The sequence below is a fragment of the Arxiozyma heterogenica genome (assembly GCF_036370985.1).
Source record: "Arxiozyma heterogenica strain weizmannii chromosome Unknown scaffold_13, whole genome shotgun sequence".
Lineage (NCBI taxonomy): Eukaryota > Fungi > Ascomycota > Saccharomycetes > Saccharomycetales > Saccharomycetaceae > Arxiozyma > Arxiozyma heterogenica.
The window spans coordinates 237,623-259,944 of NW_027042666.1; the positions used below are offsets into that span (position 1 = coordinate 237,623).

Below are 22,322 nucleotides of genomic sequence, written 5' to 3' on the forward strand. Positions count from 1 at the left end.
AGTAGCACTGTTTTTCAAAAAATATTGGTTTATTTCAGCTCATAGTATTTGTTTTAACTTTTGCATTATTAGTTCAAATCTTACAAATTATTATAGGTTAAGTCATAACATATATATATATATGTGTGTGTGTACCGTTCAAATAGCATTACCTGACATTATTTTGGATGCACCATCAAATATCATGTCAAAGATGATAAAATGTTAAAATATTTTTCTTCATGAACAAAAAATGTATTTACAAGAAGGAAATAATTAATGAAAGTTAGTTTGCACCATTTTAGATATCATTTCATGGTAATGATTATATATATCTGAAAATTTATCAATTGAACAGAAAGAAAATTTCTTTAAGAAGAATCTTAAATTATTTTTGAGATTTATTTGTAAAAGTTTTAATTCTTATTATATCAATAAATAGCATAACTTTCCTGATTTTTTTATGAATAAATTTTATATAAATTCTCAAAATGAGAAGGTTAGATGGCAAAACAATGCTAATAGGTACCTAAAAAATTCAAACCTTAGAGATTTTAAATTTAAGTCTTTATCAAAAATTCACTCAAAGTAAAAATTACAATTGTCTTGGTATAAAATAAAAAAAAATAAGGTAATATTTCTCTACAAACGTCTTATTAATTGTATCATAATTGCACAGAGATATATAGAAGTAATAGCAAAGAGTTTCATCGCTGCACCTAAGAAAAGGAGTTGCATACCAGAACTGTTAAATAAGACAATAAACCATAGAGGAAATGTAAATTAGAAATTTATATAAAGAAGAACAATTTAGCTGTTTGATAGCATCTATGTGAATTATTAAAATATTATGTCTGGACAGATAATAATAATAAAAATTAGTAAATATTCATAATGTTACTTATTACATATTACTCACATTGTCCCTGCATAATAATAAAATTAATTAGATTATTATATTTTCAAATGAATGAGTGACTTTTTTTAGTTATCTAGTAACTGTGAAAACACCTGCAAATTTTCGGTTTACAAACTTATAATCACACTGCAAAATATTCTCCATATGATTAAAAATTTATGATCTTTAACAACAGTATAATTATTCTGAAATTAAAAAAATGATTTCTGATGTTCTGTTTATTAGATTTAAGTCATCCAAATCATAATACTAGTACGTAAAAATATGCTAGTTTTATAGAAAGGTTTATTAGTAGTGTTAGAAACTTTTCTGTAGTTTGTTTTTTTTTTCTATTTTTATATTTATTTTAAGAAATTATATTATTATGTATTTGATAATAAATAGTTGTTATCTTACTTAAGTGATAATTTTAATAAAAATACTCGTTTTCAACAAGAGCTACTTTATTTCAGTAAACTATTTTTTCAATGTGTAACAGGAATAAACTTCAACAGAAGTATATTACTTTGGGATATATATATTACAATATATAATTCAAAACAAAGTAATTATTTATCATTTTATACGTAATATATTATATAAAAATCACATGATAAATTAATTATTTATTATTATTATTATAACTAAAAATAAATAAGTACTTCAATTTAATTTCCAGTAATTTTTATTAGTTTATCATCTCGTATAACATGATATTAGTAAAACTTTGTTTAAATCTTGAAAAATTTTTAGTTCTAATATGAAACGTATACTGTGATAATTTACTTCTTATAATAATATTTGTAGACAAATAAAGGTACTGTAAATGAACAGACATATTCATTTATCATGATATACGATGTAACTTGTACTCTCCTATTTTTCCATGAAATATGAAAATTGAAGTCAAAAATAAAAAAATATATATGATATATTTTAAGAAATGTTTGTTACGTTACTTGTACTTTATAATATTGTAGTGTAAAATTTGATTTATAAAATCAATAAAAGATCTCTAAATTTTATATTTGCTTTAGCATATATACTATCTGATGTTATAGAAAATATTACTTAATTTAAAAAAGAACGTAAAATTGTACGTATTTTTTCTATACATAAAATATTTTTAATTTATATACAATTATTGAGATAGTACTATTCAATCTTAATGAAGTTTTTATAAAGATGTAAACAATTAGGATACAACAAATAGAAACAATTTTGCATAGTTACTATTTTACATACTGTTTATATAGTTTAATATATAGTATTTGTATTAGATAATATATGGAAGTGACTAACTATAAAATTGACGAAAGCCATAATTAGAGATTCCAAAAATGTAATTCACCAATAAGGTCTAATCGAGACAAAGGATTTGGAACAGTTGAAATTCTGGACTCAAACTGTGACTACATTCAAACAGACAAACGCTTATCAAGTTGATATTGGTGGCAAAATATTGAAAAGCTCCTCTGGCTGAATAATATTAGTATACATGTTCTTAGCGTCGGTGATCATACAATATGTTATTATTGTGTATTATTATTATATTGATATGTAGTGTAATTTTCCCTCAATCTCTTGATTGGGAATTAATAATTATATAAATATACAAGAAACATAAAGATACGATGTATATATATTATTCATCCAGATTGGAAAATTAATAAGTAAAGTTGTCTACTTATATATGTTTACCTTTTGGCAATTTTTCATAATATATTAATTTATTTTGATTCTGTTTGATCTTATCTCCATAACGTTGAATGTGCAAAACAAACATTTTTCTTCTTTGATATATTTACATGTTACTCAAATCGGTAATATATCAATCCAGCAAAAGCTTATTCAAGAGATCTTTAATTAAAGAGAAATGCTACCAGAGCTAATTATCAGCATAAGCATTCTTATTTTATTTAATGACTTCCACTTAGAAGAAGAATAAGACGAATAATTAGGACTAATCTATTTATTACTTAGGATAACTAATTATATAATTTGTAAGTGTTTATATATAAGATTGATATCTATATTTTAATGCCTTATTTTGAATAATTCTTCCAAAAATATACAGCTCATATTCTCCTGTTGTAATATATATATATTTTATCCCATATCTTGTTAACTGTAGGAAAATAATAAAAAATTCTATTCAAATCTTTTTGTATAATTCTATAAAAATCACATCTTGACTATTAATTCAAATTCGTCTAGCTTCTAAATTTTTTGATTCTTTCTACTTATATTCTAATGTGATCTTTTTTCAGAAACATTTACTAACAGAACATACCACTTTTTAACAAAAGAAAATGTAAAAATTATTATCTGACAAATAGAAAAATTGAATAAATTAGTATCAATGCACATAATTGTACCAAATATCATATAGAATTGAATAGTAATGTCTTTAAATTATGTTTTATTTTTAATATTTGTATTTTCACTAAATAAGCTGTAATTTTTCTAGTATTATTTGAATCAATTTTTTTGACTAGGAAATCCCCGGATCTATGAATAATCCCTTCTCCAAACACTCAAACAGTACCATAAGATTGCATGTCTACTAATTTTTATTAAAATTCACTGCAGGACTATATTAAAAAACACAATATTCATCACAAAAATGTAAAATACAATATTATCTCTTTAATACTACTGACATTAGTCAGATTAAATATATTTAACCTAATCTTCTAATCAAATACCTAACTAAAAAAAAAAAACTGAAAAATTTCAAGTAAAAATATTAAATTAAAAATAAATATGTATCTATATATATGTACGTATGTAGGATTGATAAAATACTTACATATACTAATTTATAATAAAATCAAACGTATGACATAATCTTATCAGTTAACAATAACATAATTCATATCCTGTTTTACAGTTTTGTCTAATTCATAGAAAACATTAGAGGGCCTTCACCTTCTGGGCCAATATATTTTGGATCTCTCCATGGACCAATGTCAGACAAATATAAACCACCTTGTGCCTCACTAACTTCGGAAGTACCACCATATTTCTTTGGTAAATTTTCGACAGGAATCTGCTTCAACAATTCCTTTTGATATGAACTACCCAAAATGAAAATCTTAGAGACAGTGACAGGATCTAAAAATGGTTTAAACAATTTGAAAGCTGTTGAGAAGCCAAATGGTGCATTGATGATGTAAAACTTCCCCATACGTTCTGGATAATAGTTTTGACTGATAAAGGAGGCTTCTCTGACATAAGACAAAACACTGTATGCACTAGATAAAGAGATGCCTTTTAAATCTAAAACAGTACATGAAGTTTCGACTAAATGTCCAGCATATCTAGAACAGGCAGGAAATCTATAATTAGCAACAACTTCATATTCCCAAACTAGATTTTTTAACATACGTTCTTCAGTAGTAATCTTATGCATTTCTGTTAAGTTAACAGAACCTAATTCTTCAAAATATAATGGACGCCCATCTTTATCAGTTTTATGATAATATTGTGGGTACCACTTAGCCACCAATGGTTTTTCGTCATAATGAAAATCTTTTAAAATGGTATTAGTACCAAATTCTTCCCTCCATTTTTCACAGTTTACAAACATAGTTTTTGCTAATTCAATATCAAACTTCCTAGCTCTCAAGAAACGTAATAGTGTTGAATCATCCAATCTTTCCTTATATCCTTCTGCTTCTAGAGCACTTCTAAGTTTTTCTAAAATTTCTAATTGTTCCGAAGTACAATTACCTGGAGTACCTGGTAATGAACCTGGTGGACATGTTTGAGGATATGAATCTAAAATAACTCTCTCTTCAGTCTGTAATTAATACCATTAAAATATAAATTTATGTCAATTAAAATAGGTGATATTGAAGGGGGGGGGGTTAATTGAAACATTTAATATCTTTATGTTAGTATTTATCAAAACAAACTTAAATTATAGTAGAATTTTGCTAGAAAAAAGCAGGGATAAAACAACAACAACAGAGTACCAAATAGTACAGAAAGTTAAGAAATTTTTAAATTCTAAAAGAAACTTTATATAATGTTTATTTGCTTCTAAAAGGAAATACCATAGAGATAGAAATCATCAAAATGGTTGCTAATATAATTATATATAAGTGTATGTGCTGAAATCAAAATAAATTTTTTTTTTTCACAAAACTATTATTTCTAATCCAACTATAATAACTTGCAAAAGAACATACGGTAACCATAATTCAAACAAAATAATACTTGGTCTATATATATCCAATAGGAAGAATTATAAGCTAATTTCTAGAATTCCCAGAAATAACTTATGTTTATCTGATTGCACTTTAGGTAAACTGCACAGAAATACACTCCTCTAATGTTTTTCTATTTGGGATTTTTCATCAACACCAGAAAAATGAAGGCAGAAAAAAACAAAAAGAAAGAAAAAAATTCTTAAATATTCTTACTGAATTATTTATCACAATATACGAAAACCGTTTTATATAATTTCTAGTCTCTTTTTATATAGTTAAATGGTAAGAGTAATAATGTTATGAAAAAATGTACAAAGATTCAACATATCAAAATTATTAGTGGTTCTAAGGACCATCAATTTGCAATTTGAAATAAAGGAAGAAGGACTGATATGATTTGATAGTAACGTAGTAATTTTAAAGTAAAAAAAAGGGTTGATCAGTATTAAAATGGAGAAAAAAAATAATTCAATACCACCGCAACTATCCTTACCGTTACCACAATTTAATTTAAAGGAAAGCACATTATTTCATTTAAATGATAATGACAATAATGATAACTATAATACTATAACATCTATTCCCAGCTACAATACCCAAGAAGCGAACAACAGCTATAGGTTTAATGAGGATATCAAGGAATTTAGATCTTCTACAGGTAAAGTGATCTCACTCATTAAAAAAAGTCAAAATTGTTATGATAGCAACAATAATACTTTACACTTGCATAGTATCACTTGGAAAGATGATAAATCTTATGGAATTAATATAAATTATTTATTAGATAAAATAGCGGCCAAGACTGAAAAAAAAATTTCTACTATCGCTGGACACAATAATAATCGGTACACCGTAACTAAATTGAACAGTAATGCAAAGAATAATAAAAATAAGCTGTGGGTGGAAAAATGGCGCCCAAAAAAGTTTTTGGATCTTGTTGGGAACGACAAAACAAACAGGAGAATTTTAGGATGGTTAAGAAAATGGTCATATGCAGTTTTTAAGGAGGATTTAGAAATACCACCTTTTCAGAAAGCACTTCTTGAAAGAAATTCTCAACAATCACGAGATGACCCGGAAGATTTGTTTCGTAGGCCTAAGAAAAAGATTCTGTTAATTCATGGTCCCCCTGGAATTGGTAAAACATCTGTTGTACATGTGGTTGCCAAACAAGCAGGCTATTCTGTAGCAGAAATTAATGCTAGTGATGAAAGATCAGGCTCAATGATGAAACATAAAATCCAGAATACTCTTTTTAATCATACATTTAATGAAAAGCCTTTATGTCTAATTGCAGATGAAATTGATGGTGCAATGGAAAATGGGTTTATTAAGGTACTACTGGATATACTACAAAATGATATCAAAGCGACGAAGAAGGCAAGTTTTAATAAAGGGAATAGTTTTGCAGTTCAACGAAAGAAATCAAAAGGTAAAGAAGGGAAAAACTTAAAAACTTCAAAAGTTTTGCTACGTCCCATTATTGCGATTTGTAATAACTTGTATGCTCCAGCATTAGAAAGGCTTAGACCATTTTGTGAGATAATCTCAGTAAAAAGACCACCTGAAAGTGCGTTACAGGAAAGATTACTCTATATTTGTGAGAAAGAACATATTAATTTTGATACAAAAACTTTAAAAAATCTCATTGATCTAGCAGAAGGTGATATAAGAAATTGTATTAATAATTTACAATTTATGTCTACTAATTTGGCAAATCAACATACAATTAATAACGGAGTAAACATAGTAGGAGAGTCGAGTCAAAAAGATACAACGTTATTATGGTTTAAACTAGTTAATAGGGTTTTTAAGAAAGATCCATATAAGGAATCCAAAATCCAGCTTAATGAACTGTTATCTGGAATTGAACAAAATGGAAATTATGAAAAAATTATTCAAGGTTGTTTCAATTCATATCCATTTGTGAAGTATACGGATAGTGGTGTCACAAAACCTGCAGAGCTATCTGACTGGTTATATTTTAATGATTTGATGCAGAAGTCTTTATTTGAACAAAATGGAGAATTAGTCAAATATTCATCTATAACACCATTAATATTTTATACCAAATTCAGTGATATAGCTAACAATAAAGAAGATATAAAAGTTACAAATTTAGAATATGAAATGAGAGAAACAAGAAAACAAAACAAGACAATCTTTAAAAGTTTACTTAGTAAGATTTCAAATCAAAATGCACATTTAGCTGAAACATTAAGTATGAAATCCCTCATGTTTGAAGTTATGCCCTATCTAAATGATATTATTTCTACAGATTTATTGAAAATCAAAGACATTGGTCTAAAGAATCATATAATCAAAGTATTATCTGATTTATTTAGACAATATCAATTAACATTATTGCCAATTGAAAATGAATACCCACATTTACACCAGACTGCTAGTGTTTTAGGTATAAATCCTCCATTTCATAAAGTAGTTTTATTTGATGAACAACGAAAAAAGGAAATTTATATAAAGAGACCGCAAATCTTAGAGGTGTTATTAGCCAAATCAGAGGAGATGAAAGTTAAAAAAAGACACTTAAATCAAATTCAACAAGAGAAAGCTGATCTGGAAGAGAATAAATTAAAGAATAAAAGAACTAAGATGGCTGGTTCAAATACAGTGGATTTTTTTAAAAATCAATATGACACAATCAATAGTCAGTTAGAAGATCATCGTGTCGAATCGAATAATGCCTTTACTAATACCAAAATAGTATCAGTCTCTTCTGTCAATGATAATATTGAAGTGTCTAGGATATGGGTGAGACATAAAGCTGGATTTTCCAATGCAGTCAGAAAAAATGTTACATGGGAGAATTTATGGAATTAATAGATGACCTTATAGTTAAAGACTAGAGAATTGATTTATATATAAGTATGTAGATAGAAAGGGTGATATAAGCGTTATACATATTTCTCTTCCACATATATTCCAACAAAACACGTTTGTAATAATTTTTCGTATGAAATCCACCTATGATGTTTGTTAAACCAAGGTAAAAGATCTTTATCCTTTAACGAAGTAATAATATCTATCCCACCTGGGTGAAAATCTAAATACTCAGTTAAACAATAAACATTTCCATCAATTACACACCAATAGTCATTATCAGTTGAAGTTTTATCATCTGTACTGATCCATTTTTGATGCCTTTGTAGAATTTCTTTGTTTATCTTTAAATGTGGTTTAATTTTATATGGTGGTATGCTGAGGTTCAACTGATGTATAGAAGTTTTTGAGTTCAACTGAAGAAAGGCGGAATCTTCTTTTAATTGAGATAACCCTGTTATTAACTCACCATTTATGCCTTTCGTGGTAACTATATGATTCCAATCTAGGGGGCTATGTCCAGGTTTCAATTTAACTTTGTTTCTATTTCTCAAAGGTGTTGTACTATTTGCAATACTAGTGCTGTTGTTGATGGTATTAAATTTGACCGATAACAAAGAGTTACCATTAGTCCTATTCTGTGTAAGAGGATTTATGATTCGAATTGAAGGCGTTTTAAATCTATTGGTACCATCTGTATGATTTGTGATAGTTGTTTTCTTTGCTTCCATGTTTTGGTGTTTGCTAACTATAAATATAAAGAAAGAAAAGTCCAGTTCTTTGCAAAAGGGAAGTTAGTAAACTAAATTAAACAGTTCTGTAGATATATGTCTTTACTAAAATAATTTTTTTTGGTAGTCCGTACATGTACTCTTTAATAATAGATCATAATGATTATGATAAGGGTGATGAGGACATCTTATATCAAAATCAATATCAAGGATTTTTCAACATATGTAGAAAAATAAAAAAAAAAATACTATTAATAGTAGTCAGGGAAACTTCAAAAAATTCATTCTGTGAGTAAATATATATATAAGCTATGATATCCATATAAATTTTATATATGTTTATTCATCAAAGAAGTCATCTTCAGAGTCGGAGTTCGAATTAGTATTCTGCTTTTTAGAATTATTATTAACAACATCAAAGGAATCAAAAGGATCAGTGTTATCTTTTCTCTCAAATATAATCCTAGAATCAGTATGACTGTTTTCTTGTTTAGAGATCCCGTTTAATATTTGCACAATTTCATTTTCATTAATTTTATGTCTTAGTTGGCCAGATGAGATAATTCTTTGTAAGTATTGTTCAACAGCAGCAACGCGTTCAGGTCTTACCAAAGACACACGAGATAATCGTTCTAGTGCTCGTTGTTCTAGGAAGGGGGCCAATGTGCTACTAACTCCATCCACCTGGTTAGTATTACTATTCCCAGTAGTATTATTAATATTATTATTAGTTCCACTATTATTACTTAGAGTTGACTGATTTTTTAACTGGGCCAGACGGGCCTCTCTGATAGCTCGTAATTCTGAATCCATGCTTGGTTACAATCTACAAATATATCTCTCTTTCCTTCTTAATCTTCACAGAGTGAAAATAAATAAAAATCTGCTTATATAAAATGATATACAGGAGAGAGATTAGATTATCAATGTTAAATTAAAGATAACAGTATTGTTCAGATATTATTTTCCGCTGTTTACTGTTTGTGGGTTTATATAAGCCTTTCACATCTTCGAAAAAAAAATATTTTTTTTACAATATTGAGATTTAGAGATAACAAACAGAACATCAATTACAAACATAGTCAATAGTTATAGTTAACAATTGTTTATTTTCTTTTGCGCGCAATCTAATGAAAGATCTTCTTTAGAACAGATAGAAAAAAACTAAAAAAATTGGAAAGTAAAAAAGAAAAAATAGAAAAATTTTGATCCTCAAACGTCAACATACATTATACACCACTGACTTACTCTGACTAATAACAGCAAAGAAAACAGTAGCTAACGTTTGTAAAAAGAAATTTAGAAGAAACGAATCATCCTGTGAGGGAAAGTACGAAGAAAGCTATAGATAGAAAAAAAAAGAGAAAGAGCTTGTATGTCTGCATGTAAATATTAGTTGGCTAACTACTAAGATATCACATTTATAAAAAATAAATTTGAAATATAAGTTATAATAGAAAAATTTAAAACTGAATTATTTGATCATTACAATATTTTTTGTATTAATTTGCTGTGCTTTTCCATCACAGGTAATAATACTGATAAACACATAAAGGAAGAAGAAGAAAGAATATTAAAATTCCAACTATTTTGGCGTACTGATATACTGAATTCATCGTCCAATCATCCATTTTATTCTTATAACTTTTTGAGATCAACTCTCTAGTTTTACAAACTCGATATATTTGCCTCTCTCACAAGTACACAGAAAACTGGTGATAGTTCTTCAGTATTATCCAAAAGATCTAGTATTACTACTGATAATACCATTATGGCCACTGCTAAGAAAGAAAGACCTAAGAGATCTTCTTCACAAAATGTTGATTATAGTTTAAAATATAGAAAGATAATTATTCCTGAAGATGCAGATAATAATAAAAAGAATAAGAGAATTAAAATTGGTAATAATAAAAGTAATAGCAATAAACAGTATGATAATAATCCATGCATAAAGGATAGTGATAAAATATCTACACGAACACCTTTGTTTAAAACAGGACCAAATGGTGAAATCATAGGCATCAATGAGAATTTTGAAGAGTTTGATTTTAAACAAAAAAATATCACTGATAGTGTTAGTGAGAACGACAGCCTGCATAATTTAAATGAAAAGAATCAATTATCCAATTCTTTTTCTTCTTCTTCTTCTTCTAATATGAGTAACTTTCCACATTCTTTATCTTCAGACCCAGATCACGGATTTGAACATACGAATACCAATGGAATAATATCACCTGTTCGTGATGTTATTAATGGAGCTACTGGCTTACCATTAAGTCAGTTTCCTACAGAGAAAATTAAAAGAGAGAGGCTCTGGAACTATAAAAAAATTGTATTTTCATCATCTAATAAAACTGATGCTAATAATATAAATTCGTCATCTTCAGGTAATCTACAAAAGAAAAGTGATAGTGCTTTACTGTTTTCCTCCCCATTTACAATGATAGAACCAACTAAAGAAGAAAGTAATAGGAAAAAAACTATAAGTAATCAAAACGAATTAGGCTTAGAAGAATCTAATAATACAAAGCGAGATTCATCGATGTCAAGATCAAGGTCTTTATCACCATTACTGTCAAGTAATTCCGTTAGCATAAGTCATATGCAAAATAATATGGACACTATAAATGAAAAGGAGCAACAATATAAAGCTAAATTAAAAACCAATGAGTCGAATTACCTAACTCATCAAAGTTGTTTAAGACATGTAATAGATAATGATAAAACTAATTTTTTAGAAGCCGTTAATATTAAGACAAAACTACCAAATTCACATCATATAGTATCCAAACCGTTAATCTTTAAAAATAAACTGTTTACTGCCATTGCTTCAGAGTCTTTGACCGCAGGCACTTTAAAGAATCAAATAGTAAAGGCAAATATTGCAAAGGATAAGGATCATAATAATACAACCACCATTGAAATTGAAAATGATGATTTTTGTTTTTCCTGTGGACAAACTGGTTCATTCTTATGTTGTGACACATGTTCTAAATCATTTCACTTCTTGTGTTTAGATCCTCCTATGGATCCAAATAATTTACCAGAAGGTGACTGGTCATGTCCAAACTGTGTTTTTAAATTTAATTATCCAACTCAAACGAAATATAAACAAGGTGAGTTACAATTCGTTAAAAATAAATCTGCAGAAGGAAAAGGGAAGTTGTTTAGCAAATTGCTATTTAAATTGCAAAGCTATAACCCCAAACAATTTTCTCTAACACAATCCATAAAAAATACATTTGAAGATGTCAAAACAGGCCCACATAATGAGTATAATGATAAAACTTTTAAAACACCGTTAACGGAGAGACAATTATTTAATACTTCATATGGACAATCTATAACTAAACTAGATTCATATTGCCCAGAGATTCATTATGCAACTAATGATGAGAATCCAAATAAATTCTTGACATGTTATAAATGTAATACAACTAGATTTGGTTCTTGGGATCACCCAGAAGAATCAAGGTTGTTAATTAAATGCGACTATTGCCAAACTCCATGGCATCTGGATTGTATTCCAAACATTCCAAGGGCTTCTTTGAAAAATCTAGGTTACAAATGGAAGTGTCCATTACATGCGAATACTGTAAAACAAAGAAGATTGTCTAAAAAACAACCTTTTATGAGACCTTTGCAAACATATGGATTCAAGAATAATGGTGATATTGAGATCATATTAGATGAGATTGTCACGAATAAAGAAAGAGATACTAAAAGGATTGGTGAATTGGAACCAATACCAGTCGTGGACGAATCGTCCATTAAGGTAGATTTTATCGATAAAATATTCAATTATAAAAAATTGCAAAAAGATAATGCAATTAAATTACAAGAAAGATTAATAGATAAACTTGTCAATAACCATAAAAATCAAAATGTGCATGATGTTGCATCTTTGGTTTATTTCAATTATTGTAATAAGAATAAAAAAAATGAGAAATTGTGGAACCTACGGGAATTGTGCCATTTAGCAAATAGTGAATTAACCAATGAAAATAGAAAATTGGAATTGGAGGATAAAGAGCAGACAGAAGGAAACAAGAACATCATATTGACCACACAAGATGTAAAGGAATTGTTAATGATCAAGCAATTAATTCAATCCAAACCAAAGGAGGAAGTAATAGCATTTTTTGGTCTTAAGTAAAATTGCATGGGATAGAATAAAAAATTAGAGTCTTAACAATGATATATTTATATTTATTAGTTATATTATATGCATATATATTCTTTATAACGATAGATGATAAAATAATAGAATTGAATATATTTGTTGGTATATTTGTGTAAGGTGTTTTTTTTTTATGATTCTTGATTAGCAAAATAGTTTTCTTTTAATCATCATCCTCATTGTAATTGATAACTTTCCTTTGTCTTAAACTTTTTTTGCGAACATTATTATAAACTATCTTACCTTCAGGAAGAACATAAGGGGCTTCAGAATCTTCAGCATCACTATTGGTATCTCTTTTTTTTTGTTTTCTTTCAATCCGGCTCCTTTTTATACGTTGTGCGTCAGTTAAGTTATCATTAGAATATTCATTGTCAAGTAATCTCTTTTGTGCTTTTTGTCTTTGCGTCTGTGACGTGTGGATAATCTTGTTTGTTTTTAACTTGATCGTCGATTTTATATTTACCAAATATTTATCGGGAATATATGTTTTGAAAGATGCTTGAGCCTCTTCAACAGTATTGAAAGGTTTGAATAAATCATTAGGAAGGTTTAATTTACTAGGGTATGCAATATGTTGCCAACCACACCTATTTTTTAATTCTAATAAAATAAGTTGCGCTAGTTCACCTACAATATACATTCTTTCATTGTTTGTTTTTTTTATTGTAAGTTCCTCATTTTCATCTCTATTTTCCTTCCTGCTTTCTTCTTCTTCTTCTTCTTCCTCATCCTCAATATTGTCTTGGTAATTCTTTACTCTCTCTGACAAATAATAAAGTAAACTGAAATTTTCCTGGGATGCAATAGAGTCAAAATAGAAAATAAGATAGTCTAAGGATGTCTTTAGTGCAGCTAAGTATTCTTTTTCATCTCCATTTAATCCTTCGATAATATCTGGATGGTGGGAGACGGCATGAATTAATCTAGGTAATGCCCTTTCAAAGAAAGTGCCTTTCCTAAATGATGATTTTCCAACTGTATAATTAATCCAGGTTTTTGTTATTGACTTTAAATTACTATTAGGTTCATAAGCTGTAAAAAATATAAGTGGCAAAAATTTTATTGAAATTAATTCATCAGAAATGTATGTTTTTAATGTTTCCAAAAACTGTGTTCTTACAGGAAGACATTCATCCTCTACAAGGTTAATTAATTTAATAATATCGGATGCTGTAATAAAATCACTCATATTTGCTACTTTTGCTAGTTTTAGAATTTGTAATCCCGCATAGCATCTTAATTTAGTTTGAAATATATCTGGGGTAGGGTAGTTTTCTTTGTTTTGTTCAGATATTAATTCACCACCACTTGCAATAATATAGAAAAACAATTTTAGATTTCTTTCAGCAAAATTTCTTGACAAATCATTTTTATGGACATCAGGGGCGATAGATCTTAATTTATTGGTTAATAGCTTTAATGTAAAAATTTTATCATTTAAAGGTTTTAATTTATTATTTTCTGTTATAATTAGGCTATTGTCATCTATCCAGTCGGTTTCGTATTCTTCGATATTACCAGTGACTTGGTTTGCTAATAATACTTCTTTTATTACATATGTAACTATTTCAGTAGAATTTTCATCAAGAATTTGAGGGTGAAATCTTAATATTTCCATTAATGCTGAAATATGTGAAGCAAAGTTCTTATCTTGCTTTATATTTAATGGTAAAATAGAATTCTTGATATTATTTAATAGTTCATTCGAATCCTTGGAATATGCTAAGATCTTTGTAGCATATTTAGTGACAGGTATTGTACCTTCTATAACAAGTTCTTTTAGTTTATTCATGAAAAAATTATTATCGAAATCAACGTCATCCTTCAATACTTTCACAATCTTATAAAGGGTTTTCAGTGTATCACTTAATTGTACAGTTCTTTCATTATTACCAATTGTTTTTATATCAAAAGAATTGACAAGTTCTCTTAATTTAACAACCTGATCTTTAAAGGATGTGGGATTAACATTGGCGATATCATCAAGAAGCCTTCTTCTCAGTTCCTTATTTTTATTATCACTTAATTCTGAATCATTTAAAAATATATTGATGTTCGACGTGTTGTAAATTAAAGGTGCAGCTCTAAATAATAGAATTTTTATCTGTAATGCTAAATCCTTTGGTAGGATGGTAGATACAGAAGGAATATCATACTTTCTAAATAGCCCAGGATCTTCTAATTTGATCATTAATTCCTTCATACTATTTTTAATGGTAGTTATTGACGTATCGTTAGCGATACATGATTTAATTAAGAAAAATATTCTAGAATCATTAAATTCTTTGATTAATTTCAATGATTCCAAGGCTTTCATTTTGGCTGATAAGGAGTTAGAAAGCCATTCTAAAGTTTTATTGAACTTTATTCTAATTTCTAAATCAAAATTATTATCTGTACTATTATGAACTAGATTTTTTTTCTTGTCTTGCTGATTTAACATCTCACAAAATTGAACATATTTTGATAAGGCCAGTGACATTTGAATTTGACGTTTGTTAAATGCAGAAAATGCTGTAAATGATTTATTATCACAGTTTGATAAAACTGTGTAAAGACGTTCTACTCTTTTTTTATCATCAGTTTGTAATGGTAAAATATACTCGAACATTATCCTATCAACCTCTTCATTAATATGTTTATTATTAATATAGTATAAGTTTAGCAAGATAGAAGGAATTGTGTCCACAACTTCCCATATGTCATTGTTATCAGGAGTTCTATCAATAGATTCAATGGAAGCTGAGTAAAGCTTACCTGATATCATTATAGCTAGTTCCCTAATTTCTTTGTTTTTTTCTCTAGTTAAGTATAATAAAGATGAATATACGGATACTTCATTAATATTTTGCCAAATTTGTTGAACTGGAACTTTTTCAAACACTTGAACAGAACTTTTCCTTACTTGGACATCAGAATCTATAAGTGTCTTATTTAAGCCTTTACTTAACTCTTCAGACACATTATTTCCAGATGATATTATTTGAGGGAGAGTATCAACCCATTGCATTCTGACTTCAGAACTGATATCAGTTATCTTTAATATCCAAGCATCGAACACTTCTTGATATGTAGGGAGAAAGCTAATATTATTAGGATGGATACTTATGAGTTGGCCGACCAATTTAGTAGCAGCTTTTCTAATATCATCGTGAGGAGAGGATAACTCATGTTGAATATAACCGATTATAGCACTAATCAGCTCTGGGGTTGTTTCCCATAATCTAATTACCAATCTATGTAATTTTGTAATAGTTTTTATGATTTTTTCATTTGATGTGTACGTCATTGAGGTTGCACTGTTATCAAATTCATCGTCTTTGGTCACTTGATATAATATCTCGGAATAATATCGGGTTAATTGTCTACTGATTCTGTTGGAGTAAGAATTACAAAGTATAAGTGATAATTCGTAACCAGTATTAGAAATTGTTCCGAGTCCTTTTGGTATATCATTTGGATTATAAGTTAGAAATTTATTGAATATTAACCTTAAAACATTTATTGGGACAGAATCAAATTCCGATAAAAGTTCACCTAAGAGACTGCCAATAACAGAATAAAGTTTAGAGGGAAACAATTTTCTATCATCATAAAAGATTTCAAAAATTTCTTCCAGTAATTTATTTGAACTAGGTAGGTCAGCTAGTAAAACAATAGATCTGTATTCCAAAATTTTAGTAATCAAATAAGTCTGTTGAATTATATAAGGATTATCGGATTCTCCTAACATTTCAAATTGAGCTAGAAAAAGTTTAAATATATCGGTTAATTGCACATCAGTATATGGAGCATTTGGAGCATAGAGTCTTAAAATATCGCTTAAGCAGCAACTAACAAAGGCTCTAATACCATCATCCTTATGTCTAAGAAGCTTTCTATTTATTAAATCTTTACTATATTTATCTAAAGATATTAAGTCTATATTTTCTTGTGATATAGTAGATAATTCTTCGTGTAAATCACTTAGGCGGTTTGATAATTCGTTTGTTGGAATAATATTATCTGCAGTTGATATAATTGATTTATTAAACTTTAGTTTTATTTTTCCATTCATTGAAGACATATCGGATTCAATAATAAATCTAGAATGAGTGGTAGCAGTGAAATTTAATAAGTGATTATATTTGATAATATGTATTTGTTAGGTTTTTTTTGTATTCTTGAATTAATATCTGTTACCGTAGTTATCTTAAGTAATGTATATTAAGATTGGTGAATTGCTAAATAGATTAGAAAATTTTCAAATTTTTGTTCCTTTGATAAATTAACTTGGTCTTTATTTTTTTTGAAAGAAGACATTTTTGCTTGCAATGAGAATTTGTTTACATTATGGGGTGGAACGCGTAAAACAATTGGTGTTTATATAGATTGATAGATGAATAAAATTTATATCGCCAAATTTTGCTACCGTCCTTTTTCTGAAAAGAAAAAAAAGAAAAGAAAAGAAAAGAAAAAGAAAAAGTTAAGGTAGGTATTAGGGTTACAATTACTTTTCTTTAGCTACAATTAGGGTTTCTTTTCTCTGGCTTATAAAAGGAATAAAAAAGTATTCCGGAAACTTTCCGAAGTTATTCCGCTTAAGTCTGAAGAAGGATTTGGAAAGTGAATCTGGAGATGAAGATTTAGAGCAGAATTATAAAAATGTTTCATTTCTACAGAGTCAAGGAAAGTTTTGAGATCTTCTTTTTTCTGTTCTAGCTTGCTTTATATAATTTGTATATTATCATATTTTATTATAGTTATTAATATTTTCTAACTTTAATTTCATTCTTACTTTGTATGTAAGGGAGAAAATATACCATATATGTTAATAAATAGAAGAATTAGAAAATAAAAATAGGAAATGTTTTGATCATATCTGAACAATGTTAAAAAATTAGCATAAATGTTGGGAATATTGGTAAAGATTTTTTGTAGTGTCAGTGAAACTCCTTATCAATATGTGTATTGGTTATCTCCTTCACATAATCAAATTCTTTAGTTTTGTAGTATTCTTTTTTTTTTGTTGGTGGTAATTGATTTTTTGTAGAGGTTAGCAGTAATAGTTATTGGAAAACTCTTCATTGGAACAAAATAGGCTTAGTTTTTTTAAATAAATAAAAAACTTACAAAATATGAAGAATAGAGAAGAATAAAAAATCATAATTGGAAATTGTTGTATTTTCTTGAATATACCTTAATAGTAAGATAATGTAGCTTCTATATTAAGTTATATTCCCATTTTATTAAAAACTTTTATACTGAATGTAGAATCTAACAAGGGTATTATGTAGTTTTTTATAATATCTTTTCTATGTTTTTGCTGGAATGATATAGTATCTGTTTAGAAAACATGTAAATATATCAAAGAGGAAAAATTTTTGTTATGCACATTCAACATTATGGAGATAAAATCAAATAGAAGTAAAATAAATCAATACATTATGAAAAATTGCCAAAAGATAAAGATATATAAGAAGACGACTTTACTTAGTAATTTTCCAATCTGGATGAAAAATATATATACATTATATCGTATGTTTCTTTTTCCTCTGGATGAATAATATTAGTATACATGTTCTTAGCGTCGATGATCATATTATATGTTATTAATGTGTATTATTATTGTGTTAATATGTAGAGTAATTTTCCCTCGATCTTTTGATTGGGAATTAATAATTATACAAATATAGAAGAAACATATGATAAAATGTATATAGCTTATTCATCCAGATTGGAAAATTAATAAGTAAAGTCGTCTACTTATATATATTTACCTTTTGACAATTTTTCATAATATATTAATTCATTTCGATTCTGTTTGATTTTATCTCCATAATGTTGAATGTGTAAAACAAACATTTTTCCTCTTTGATATATTTACATGTTTTCTAAACAGATACTATATTATTCCAGCACTTTTATATTTATATAATTATTAATTCTCAAATAAGAGATCGAGGGGAAATTACTCTACATATTAACATAATCAATAATACAAAATAATAACATATAATATGATCACCAGCGCTAAAAACATGTATAATAATATTATTCATCTAGGGTAATGGCATAATATAAACATTATCATAGTATTTTGTTGAAAATAAATATATCACAGTGTTTGGCATTTAAATGAAAATTTGCAGAGTTCTAAATATATATAATTTTAGTTAATATCATGTTGAAACATTATTATAAAAGTGTATTTTCGTAGAATTACATACAACATAAGTTTTATATTATAATATCTTTTATTGTATAAAAAAAAAGTAAATGTTTTCAAAGTAATAGCAAATTATTTATTTACTCTAACATTTCTCCTAGTATTTATTTTTATTTGATATTAATTATTTTAACAATTTAGGATCCAGTCTATTTTCTATCCATAATGTTGTAAGGTTTTTTTTTTAGTTATTATTTTATGATTATTTAATTACACAAACACATATTTTTGAACTTTATACTCTTTTTTTCTATATATATTATCCCTATTCTTTATCTTGTTATCGTATAGAGAATTTGTTAACCTAAATTTAGTTTGTTTTTTCTTCTATTAATGATTAGTTTTATCTTGGATATTTTAATCTATTATATTAATTTTAATTATTTGTGTTTTATATGAAATACTTGCGTAATAGTTATGATGATTGTTTTTCTTTTATAGTTTTGAATTGTGATATTTTGTCAGTTTTGTTTTTTAAATATAATGGGAATTGAAAATTTTTTCTTAACTTCAAAATAGTTTTTTTTCATTAAAAAAAATATTCTTGGGATATTATTAAGGTTAGTGATTACAGTTAAACTATAAAGTTGTTGAATATAAAATTTGTATTTTTAGAAGATTTTGCCATGTGTTTTACAAAAGTAATTTTTGAATGTTTTTATTGTTTTTAAATGGAAAAATTTTTGGAAAATTAAAAAATAAAAACTTTATGTAAATTTTCTATAAAAAAAAGGAACAGAAAATATAAACAAAATATTCTTCAACGTTTAATAATTAATCAAATACATAAAAATTGTCGATTTATTCAATTCAGTATTAAAATAAAGAAAAATTTATTTTTAAAACAGCAAGGAACAATATAAAGAATTGTTGGAATAGAACGTTCTAGAATAAATAATAGACCAGTTAGATTTTAGTTGACATTAATTGATAAGCAAAAAGTAGAGAACATATTGTTTGCTTATCAGTAGACGTAAACAAACTTCATCATAAATTTGGTGCCGTACATAGATGAGATAGGCCAGATATGAAAAGATATAAAGCCAACATTTTTTTCAAATCATGTTTCTTCCCTTACCCGTCTTCTATATTTTATCATTATATATTATATACATAAATAAAAAAAAAGAAGAACTTTATTGTAATTTTGTATACTAAATCTATCTAATATAATATTGAGAATATTTACTATATATCTAATGACTACAGGCGCTCATTCTCATCAAAAATAATAGAGGAGACTTTATTGTTTTAAGATAGGTCTTTAATGTGATGATTTGAAATATTGCTCCTGTATATTGTACTCTTTGATAAATAAGAACAAATATGTGCATATATGTAGTTTTATCATTCTATATAGAATCCATTGATATGATAATTTCCCATTTTGAAGTTTTAATGAATTTGTTTCTTTATTGATAAATTTCCATATTTAAAACATAATGTGAATTTTTTACAGAAAAAGGAAAAAAAAACTTTATCTATTGCAATTTACAGTTAAAATTTTTTTTCTTCTTTACTAAACTTCTTGCTGGTACAAAAACAGCAAAATTATGATAGCCCTTAGATTATGTGTTTCTGATAACAGTTAATCTTGTTGAAAGCACAATAGTACTTCACTTGGATAAATATGAAATATAGACTCATTCTATATCTCTAGATATAATATTCCTATATATCTATATATCTATATCTCTAATCTGCAATAACTAAATAATATACACTTATATACTATATATCTCAACTTTATTTAATCCTTTCGGTTTTTTTCGTTATTCTTATTCGTTGTTGTTCCTCTTGGTTGCTCTCTTGTACTTGTTGGTTACTCTCACTTCTATGTATGTTTGTAAAATTTGGAAAAAAGGAAAATTTAGAAAAATATCGTCAACCCCCATTTTACTAGACAAAACCCTAAACAGTAATATCAGGGATACTACAGAAATTACAAAAATATGTTAGCTTAATGTAAACAAAAAAGAAACGACAACTGCAGGATTCGAACCTGCGCGGGCAAAGCCCAAAAGATTTCTAATCTTACGCCTTAACCACTCGGCCAAGTTGCCACTCAACTGTTATTCTGTTGTGGATCATCCTTGATATTATGATTATAAAAATATTGTTAGGGTTTTGTGATGATTGTCAAGAAAAGTTCTAGTTTGGATTTATAGGACTTAGGGTTTGTTGGTAAATCCCACATGATTGTTGAATACTATGTAACAAAATGAAACATTCATGAAACATTAAATAGCTAATTAAGGAGAAATGTATCTACGGTGACAGTCGTTACAGAACCTCAAATAAGAAATTATCAACCCATAGTTCATATATAAAGGACCAGTATCTTGGTATCTAAATTTATATGTTTGGTTGATTTATAATTATATGTAGCACATTGTATAATACAAAAAAAAAAACAAGCAATAATCGTTTAATTCTCCTAGATATATATAACGTTCTTATATATTTGTTATTGCCCTTACTATTCGTTCAATAGTACTGTTAAAAAAAAAAAATTGGTCCTAAGTCCAAACTATAACATATTCTTATTGTAGTATGGCATGGTGAAATTCTTTGTGTATTCCAGGGAAGCGCAAATAATATTAATAGTCATTCAAGTAATCGAGACAGTAATCAATTATAGACGATAATATAATTACTAAAACGGTCTTATATATTGAGCGGCTTATATCGAGCTAATATATTTATTCAAAGTTACTTAACTTGTTACTTGCTTGTTATTCTATTTTTGTTCATCTATAATATATAAATTATTTACAAGAAAAGTTATGGAAGATGATCTTTTATCTCTAGAAAACGTTGTCCTTTTATATTTTTTCTGGAGCTCGATCGATTATTCAGATTAGTACATTAATGACTTAACTAATTCACCCTAAAATTTATTACATTAATTTAGATGCACTAGTGGATTAGAACTGCACCCCAATTCTCTAATCATGGTGATTAGTAATACACGTGGGATTTATTAAAACAATAGGTAAATTCTAGATTTGTTAAATCTTATGTAATCCAATCTCTTTATTATGCAGCATCTAATGTTGTAGCACGTGTATGACTTATTAAGACAATAAATAGTTCTAGATTCATTCAGGATCTTATGTAATCTTGATGGTTATAACTATTCTATTCCACAACAATTCTTGTTGTAGAATAAAGAGGTAACACCATAAAGACTATGTAAGATTCTATCTGAATCTAAAGTGATTTATTGTGTTTTAAGTACAACATGTCCATTTGCCACCTGTTT

At 27.2% G+C, this 22,322-nt stretch overlaps 6 protein-coding genes and 1 non-coding gene across 7 annotated transcripts; 2 read left to right on the forward strand and 5 right to left on the reverse strand.

Moving 5' to 3' along the window:
- Positions 1 to 3,776: 3,776 nt before the first annotated feature.
- On the reverse strand, positions 3,777 to 5,082 carry SEC14 (phosphatidylinositol/phosphatidylcholine transfer protein SEC14; the record flags this gene model as incomplete). The annotated part of the gene is made up of 2 exons (XM_064857407.1): positions 3,777 to 4,682; positions 5,074 to 5,082. 2 exons carry the CDS (start codon positions 5,080 to 5,082, stop codon positions 3,777 to 3,779), a joined length of 915 nt encoding a protein of 304 aa, XP_064715713.1.
- Positions 5,083 to 5,544: 462 nt separating this feature from the next.
- CTF18 (Ctf18p) lies at positions 5,545 to 7,935 on the forward strand (the record flags this gene model as incomplete). The annotated part of the gene is made up of 1 exon (XM_064857408.1): positions 5,545 to 7,935. The coding sequence occupies one exon, from the start codon at positions 5,545 to 5,547 to the stop codon at positions 7,933 to 7,935; it is 2,391 nt and encodes a 796-aa protein (XP_064715714.1).
- Positions 7,936 to 8,009: 74 nt separating this feature from the next.
- On the reverse strand, positions 8,010 to 8,666 carry IRC21 (Irc21p; the record flags this gene model as incomplete). The annotated part of the gene is made up of 1 exon (XM_064857409.1): positions 8,010 to 8,666. The coding sequence occupies one exon, from the start codon at positions 8,664 to 8,666 to the stop codon at positions 8,010 to 8,012; it is 657 nt and encodes a 218-aa protein (XP_064715715.1).
- Positions 8,667 to 9,005: 339 nt separating this feature from the next.
- On the reverse strand, positions 9,006 to 9,479 carry SDD2 (Sdd2p; the record flags this gene model as incomplete). The annotated part of the gene is made up of 1 exon (XM_064857410.1): positions 9,006 to 9,479. One exon carries the CDS (start codon positions 9,477 to 9,479, stop codon positions 9,006 to 9,008), a length of 474 nt encoding a protein of 157 aa, XP_064715716.1.
- A 958-nt stretch (positions 9,480 to 10,437) lies between these two features.
- RCO1 (Rco1p) lies at positions 10,438 to 12,822 on the forward strand (the record flags this gene model as incomplete). The annotated part of the gene is made up of 1 exon (XM_064857411.1): positions 10,438 to 12,822. One exon carries the CDS (start codon positions 10,438 to 10,440, stop codon positions 12,820 to 12,822), a length of 2,385 nt encoding a protein of 794 aa, XP_064715717.1.
- Positions 12,823 to 13,009: 187 nt separating this feature from the next.
- On the reverse strand, positions 13,010 to 16,915 carry PDS5 (sister chromatid cohesion factor PDS5; the record flags this gene model as incomplete). The annotated part of the gene is made up of 1 exon (XM_064857412.1): positions 13,010 to 16,915. The coding sequence occupies one exon, from the start codon at positions 16,913 to 16,915 to the stop codon at positions 13,010 to 13,012; it is 3,906 nt and encodes a 1,301-aa protein (XP_064715718.1).
- Positions 16,916 to 21,037: 4,122 nt separating this feature from the next.
- PWA37_000748 lies at positions 21,038 to 21,121 on the reverse strand. The gene has a single exon. It is a non-coding gene; the product is annotated as a tRNA-Ser (tRNA).
- Between the last annotated feature and the right edge of the window lie 1,201 nt (positions 21,122 to 22,322).